Source organism: Quercus robur, chromosome 1, assembly GCF_932294415.1.
Source record: "Quercus robur chromosome 1, dhQueRobu3.1, whole genome shotgun sequence".
In the NCBI taxonomy this organism is placed as follows: domain Eukaryota; kingdom Viridiplantae; phylum Streptophyta; class Magnoliopsida; order Fagales; family Fagaceae; genus Quercus; species Quercus robur.
The window spans coordinates 48,610,353-48,618,039 of NC_065534.1; the positions used below are offsets into that span (position 1 = coordinate 48,610,353).

The window sequence follows — 7,687 nt, forward strand, 5'->3', positions numbered from 1 at the left end:
AAGGGTATATTTGTTTAGATCCATCCATTAACCATATCTACATTGCTTGTTATGCTATTTTCAATGAATCTCTATTTTCTTTTGTTGTTGATTCTTCTTATACAAATCCTCATCTTCCTTTCTCTTCTGATATTTCTCAATGGTTCTATCCCTCTCAGTCTTTATCTTTTGCTTCTGGTACATCTGCATCCACTTCTATTTTGCCTGATCTTAACTCCACCTCTACTCTACATGACCTTACCTCCTTCATTCTACTATCCTTTCTTTCTTCTTCTTGTCCTATTCCATCTATTCCCTCTCCAATTGATACTCCCTTGTCTGTTCTTGCTTCCACTCCCTTACCTATTCCTTCTAATCCTGACTCTTCTTCTCCACTTTCCACTTCCACTTCCACTCCCTTGTCTGTTTCTACTATACCTGAGTCTTCTTCTCATACTATTCTCTCTATTGATATTGTTCCTGCCACTCAAAATGCTCATCCTATGATTACAAGATCAGAGCATGGTATATATATAATAGAACCCCCTTCCTTTGTTGTTGCTTTTAAACATCCTCAATGGGTGGTTGCAATGGATGCTGAGTTTCAGTCTTTACAAAAGCAGAATACTTGGTCCTTAGTTCCTTTTCCTCCTCATAAGAATGTGGTCACTTGTAAGCGGGTTTATAAGCTGAAGAGAAACAATGATGGCTCCATTACAAGATACAAGGCTAGATTAGTGGCTAAAGGGTATCTTCAATAGTTTGACTTGGACTATGAGGAGACTTTCAGTCTAGTTGTTAAGCCTTCGACTGTGAGGCTTCTTCTTGCTTTGGCTGTTAATAATGGTTGGAAATTAAGGCAATTAGATGTTAGTAATGCCTTTTTGCATGGTGTTCTCAAAGAAGAGGTCTATATGGCTCAACCACAAGGATATATTGATCTAGCTTTTCCTAAACATGTATGCCTTCTCCACAAAGCTCTTTATGGCCTTAAGCAAGCTCCTAGGGCATGGTTTGAGAGATTTACCACTCAACTACTTCATACTGGCTTCTATGATTCTAGTGTAAATGGTAACCTTTTCATTTTGAAACATGGCTCCTATCTGGTGTTTCTGTTGCTATATGTTGATGACATAATAATTACAAGCAATAATCAGTCCTTTATCTCTTCCATTATTCTACTACTTAGTTCTAATTTTGATCTCAAGGATCTTGGTCTTCTGTATTACTTTCTTGGTCTCCAGATTGATTATACATCTTCTGACCTTTTTGTGCATCAAACCAAATATGCCTTTGACCTGCTTCAGAAGTTTGAAATGATTGATTGTAAGCCTTGTAAAACACCTTGTTCTCCTAAACAACATCTTCTTCCCAATGATAGTCCTCTTTTACCTAATCCAAAGCGTTATAGAAGCTTGGCTAGTGCTTTGCAATACCTTACATTTACTCGGCCTGGCCTTTCTTTTACTGTTCAACAAGCTTGCCAATACATGAGCAGCCCCACTCAGAATCACCTTCAGGCTACTAAGAGAATTCTCAAATACATTCAAGGGACTCTTCGTTATGGCCTTGCTTTCAATCCTGCTCCTTCTTCTTTGTCTGCCTATAATGATGATGATTAGGCTGGGAATCCAGTCGATCATAAATCCATTACAGGGATTGTGGTTTTCTTTGGGTAATTGTCCAATGACCTGGTCTGCTAAGAAACAGACAACTGTTTCTTGGTCCTCAACAAAGGCTGAGCATCGTGACTTGGCCTCTACTACCGCTAAGTTATGTTGGATTCGTATGCTTCTTTATGGTCTTGGTATTTTTCTTCCTCAACCTCCTTTACTGTGGTGTGACAATGTCAGTGCTTTGGCCATTGCCTCGAATCCTATATTTCACACTCGGACCAAACACATTGAAGTTGATTACCATCTTGCTCGTGAGAAGGTGCTCAGTCATGATCTCTTGGTTAAGTTTATTTCCACTCATGATAAGCTTGCTGATATTTTTACCAAGGGTCTTCCTTCTCCCAGATTTCACTGGCTCTCTTCTAAACTCGTGGAAATTCCCCTTTCGTTTGAGGGGGGATGACAGACCAGAGATGATTTCAAATGAAGAAGATGATACTATTCCGACGATCAAATCCAAAACGGTGTCTTCTGTCCAACTTATAAAACGAAAGTTTCACCTAAAGCAAAATGCTATCGTTCCTCATTAAGTCTAATGGTGTCGTTTCTGCTGTATTAGAGTTTAGGCTATTGAATTCAATTATAACACATGCTAAGCTCTGTTATCACACATGTAGGATTCAGTTTTAAATGTTTCCATATCTCTCTCTCTCTCTCTCCTTTTTATATATTGTAACTGAGACTCATAACTATAATTAAGCTTGATAATTGCAATTCCAGAAAGTTCTTTCTCTCTGTATTCTTTTCTTTTCTCTGTGAATGAGTGTGGGTGTTTTACAATTTCCATGTTCCATTTTCAATTAGAATTATGTAATTACTTAAAATAATAAAAATGATAATTAAAAAAAATACTAATCAACATTATTTATATTACCACAACACTGGAGCTAAAAATTTAGCTATTTGGCACTACAAAAAATTATTTTATCTATTTTACCTACACACATGCTACAACAGCAGATCTATTTTAGCTTTCAACACAATAAAATAATATAAACATCACAATAAAATAAGATATCTACTATAATAAAATAATAAATCCACGACACACAACCATTACACACAACCATCACAGTCACACACAACCACAACCACCACCACCACCACCACCACCACAAAGAAAAAAAATCAACTAAGCTCACACCCATGAGACCCACTAGGCAACACCCACCACCACGAAACCCACTTGAGCCACCACCACGAACACATCGATCTACCCATAAACCTGCCCACACAGACACCGTATTGAATCCAGCGACCCACTCACGAACCACACGAACCCACCACAGCACATCGACACCAATGAACCTAATCGACACTGACTATCCAACCACACCACAGCCCACCGATGCCGACGAACGCAACAACCTACCGACGCTAATCGGCGGCTTAGGATGGCTGGTGGGTCGGTGACGTTGAGGATGAGTTGGGCCATTACCGCCGGTGAAACAGAGGTGAGAAAACACTGTAAACAAAATACCCCCGAAAATTTCATCAACAAAGAAAGAAAATGTGAGATAGCAGAGAGAGGGTGGAGCTCGGAGGTTCGGCCTTTGAGGTGGAGATCTAGAGAGAGAAAATGCGAGATAGAGTGGTTAGCACTGGGCAAGGGCTTGGTCGGTGGCAACAAGCAGAAACAAAGGGGGTGAGGGCTGAGTGGAGAGGAGCAATGGGTAGAAATGGAAAAGAGAAGAAAAGAAAAGAAAAGAAAAAAAAAATTAAAATATTCTGATCAATGTAACATAAAATAGTTTTTTTTTTTTTTTTTTTTTGGAGCTACAATGCACAGCCATAGATAGTTGTGCACTATAACAATGAAATTAAAAGAAATAGTTTTAGCTCCACTACTGTATGGTTATTTTTGTGTTTTGGTAGAGCTAAAATAGCTATATAGCTTTTTAGCTCCACAGCTACAAGTGCTCTTATTCGTTGGCTTAAATTCATCTACTGTGAAACATTTTGGAGAGGAGAGAGAGAGAGAGAGAGAGAGAGAGAGAGAGCAGCAATACATAATTTTCAACATATCCCCATTTTTTGTCGGCAGAAGAAGCAAACAAGGAGTTTCCAAATTCATGCAGCGCAGGCCGGTGCCAGGCATCTTGAAAAGAATCCCAGCATTTTTTTCTACAATAATAAAAAAATTATAGATTAGAAAATCTGTCAAGTACACAATCTTTTTTTTTTTTTTTTTTTTGGTTAGAATCAAAAAGTATTATTAAGTCAAAATTAAGAACAGAAATTATTATTATTATAATTATCTTGTCACAATTAATTTGTGAAAGATAATCAGATTGGGGCATGCAAGCTTAAGCTTGGCAGCTGACGAAATATTTGAACATCATGATTGAATCAGTACCAAATTTAAGGAGACCTTATTTGTTGTGTCACTCACAGTCACGGGCCACACTCATGCATGGTATTAAATATTATATTATATTAATTTGTACAAACAAGTCTTATATATGGACATATCAAGAAGCCAATTAATAAATATAAATATGAATCTTGTGGAAATTAAATAGAAGGCGATGGCAGGAGAATGCATGCTCTAAATGATCCATTCCCTTGTTCTTGTTGTGACACTATAATCCTGCTGCATGTGTTTGGAAATTCATACTTTTTTCCATTTTTATATTTATTGTAAATAATATTTAAATCTTTAAAATAACTCAATTATTACAACATGAAGATGACATTTGAATCATATTTCTCATTGTGAAGGTCATATGATATAATTGAGTAGGTCTTGGCTAATACTTCTTAATTATATTGTTTGTTAAATAGGTTTTAACTAAGATTTATATATATGCTTATTATAATTTTATTAGTGAGCTTAGGAGTACTAACACAATTTTACAATATGTTAACTTAAGTGTGATTGATAAAAAGTAACAAGTTCATGTATTCAATAAGTAATGCTGTAAACACAAACTATTTTACAATATTTTTACAAACTATTTATGACCAGTTTCTTATTCGTTTTCATCTAATATTCTAACTCTACTATTAACATTATTTTTTTCATTTACCAATAACCATGTACCACATTAGCAATTTATAAAAAAGTTTGTATATCTAACATTACTCATAATCAATAATAGACAAAAATAATAAATAAAGAAATAATTAATTGCACAGCACTTATAATTACACAAATTAAGAAATAGAATGGAGGGAAGGACCCACCCGCTTAGAAGTGTGGAGGAGGAGCTCAGGAGGGATTTTGTAGAGATCTTCATCAATGGGTTTTGAAGCAGGAGGAGGAGGTGGTGGAACGGCGTCGTTCTGAACAGTAGTAGTAGCAGCAGTGTGAGTGGTTTTAGTTGACGGTTCCGTCACGTTACAAACCTTCTGGGCAGCTTTGACCTTTTTTGGCTCCTTGAGTTGCGGATGATGATTATTATTATTATATCGCTTTTCTCTTTCTCTTACACCACCACCAGCCCTTTCCCTCGTCGTCTACAGTACAAATTACCCCGCATTTCCATGCCTCAGACTCAAAATCATCATTATCTATCTCAACAATTCTTTCTTTTTACAAATAATTAATAAACATAAATATATATAATTTTGTAAACAGAATGTTTGAATTATCTGAATTAACATCTAACTCTTTTTTTTTTTTTTTCTTTATAGTTTATGAAAGAGCATATGCAGTAAATTATTAGTGTAAGTTACAAGTTACAACATTATTACATATTCTTTTTTTATTTTAAAATGTAAATATGTTTCACTGTTTCTGTAAATTATATGAATGAACTTTATGTATTTTTATTTTTTATAAAACAAATAATAATAATAATAATAAAATCGTCTCTATTTATTTTACTATTTCATAAAAACTAAATAAAATACACCATCTTCAAAGGAAAAAAAAAAAAAAGATAAAATATTCCACCATATAAAAAATTATTAACAAGCACTTTTCTCGAAATCTATGGAATGAAAGTAATGCAAACAAAAATGTACGTAGGTTTTTTCCTTTCCCTTTGACTTTTGCACACGAAAATGTGTGAAACTTGTACCAATTATACCGAACCCAAAGAACAAATATATATATAAAAAGGATGTTTGAGAAAATAGTAGTTGGGAATTTTGACATTGAAATCTGAAAACGAGCTCTTCCAATTCCAGCCATATTTTCCGAAATGTGTCACATATGTTTGACTCACTTTCTTACTTTGCGTTCAAACTTCAAAAACAGGAAATACTAATAATATATCAACACACACTGACACGCACTCAAATTTTGAACCCCAAATAAAGAAACAAATTAAAACATCATAAATAAATAAATATTTAAAAAGAAATGTAAAATAGGTAATTAATGGAAGTGGGCGAAGAAGAAAAGAGAGAGACCTTGCGTGAAGGAGGGACAAAGCGAGATGGTTTGTTGAAATCAACGGCGTACAAGTCGCCACGCACGTAAGGATGATGATCAGTCTCTCCGGAGGAAGAACTACTGTAGCGAATCAAACCGGCCTGTCTTGCACACTCGAAATACTGAGTGATTGGCAGCTCGTTTGCGTTATCCCAGTCCCCAAACGCCGGGATTTGTCCACTCCTCTTACAATATTCCTATAAATAACATAAATAATAATAAACAACATATATATATATATATATTACAACTTAATTAATAAGAGACATACTACAACTACATCAATCACATTCAAAAGAAAAGAAACCCAGAATAAATGTGTAAAAATCAAAATTAAAGAAAGAATAATAAGTAGTAGCAGATCGAAGTACAAGGTTTGATTTTGATGGAACTTACCTCCATTATATGATATACTTACTAACTTGCTTGTTTTGTGGGAGCAGCAGATCGAAGAAGAGGCCAAGGGAGCAGAGCAGAAAGATAAAAAGATCTATAGCCTTTTTTCTTTTCTCTTTTCTTTTTACCTTGGGAAGGGATTCCCCAGAAAAACACACAGGATATAACTTTCTAGTACTTACTTCAGAATCTGGGAGAGAAAGTTAAAAGATTTTAATTAAGCTGCTTTTATGACAAACAGTGGCATAGTATAGTGTAGTACTAGGAGCCGGGAGGAACAAGAAGCACAGATGTCAGAGAGAAAAAAAAAAAGGTTTTTCCAACTTTCTCAGAAAGGGAAAAGAACAAAAGATGGTTTTACGTCTTGTTAGTGATGATCTATCTACTTTTATTATTATATGCCAATACTGATTCAAAGTACCAAAAAGAAAACAGTCTTTGTTTTTTCACTTCTCTAATTTTTTTCAACTTTTGCAGATTATAAAACAGTGTGTACAAACAAAAGTACTACTTTTTAGTTTTTACCCTAGTCTGTCTGGGGTGGTTGATGATGTTTCCAATCCTAGACCAAGACCTAAGAGTATTGGCATCAACGGATGCAAAAAAAATAAAATAAAATAAAATAAATAAAATAAAAAATTTACTTCTCAAACATCACTTTATAAATTTCATCGTTTTACTTTATAACACATTCAACATTTCAGATTTTATTTTTATATACAATTTATTAAAATAATATAAATTATCCGATCAAATAATAATATAAATAGAAAGTGAGTGATACAAAGTGAAAGAGAGAGAAAAATTGAATAAAATATATTATTTTATTTTACAAACTCATGAACAGTAAGTTGAAAATATAAGAACTTACTATTTGCAAATTGTAAAAAAATTTAGGTATACACCTCTAGATGGAGCTCTTTTTTAGATGGTTAGTGGCTATTTTAGCAACTCAAGGGTTTTACACCCCCAATACTTAAGGGTTGTTTAGTTTTTAAAAAACCATCACTCATGACTCTATAACTCATCACTTATCACTGAAAATACCACAACTTTCTAAGTTGGCATGTTTGGCACTTGTTTCCAATTTTGATAACTCAAAAAATTTTACTTTTTGTGTGACCCACTTATTGACTTGGTGCAGTTTTTTTTTTTCCTTCAACCCCCAATACCCAAACTCACCAAATCAAGTGAAAAAAAAAAAAAAAAAAAAAAAAAAAAAAAAAAAAAAAAAACCTAGCTTGAAAGGAAAAAA

General features: G+C 34.2%; 1 protein-coding gene across 1 annotated transcript; it reads right to left on the reverse strand.

The window, feature by feature from the left end:
- Positions 1 to 3,475: 3,475 nt before the first annotated feature.
- LOC126690949 (uncharacterized) lies at positions 3,476 to 6,887 on the reverse strand. Its single transcript, XM_050386049.1, has 4 exons — positions 6,433 to 6,887; positions 6,015 to 6,233; positions 4,842 to 5,114; positions 3,476 to 3,779 (listed from the first exon to the last, which is right to left on the reverse strand). Exons 1-4 carry the CDS (start codon positions 6,436 to 6,438, stop codon positions 3,726 to 3,728), a joined length of 552 nt encoding a protein of 183 aa, XP_050242006.1. The 5' UTR covers positions 6,439 to 6,887; the 3' UTR covers positions 3,476 to 3,725.
- Between the last annotated feature and the right edge of the window lie 800 nt (positions 6,888 to 7,687).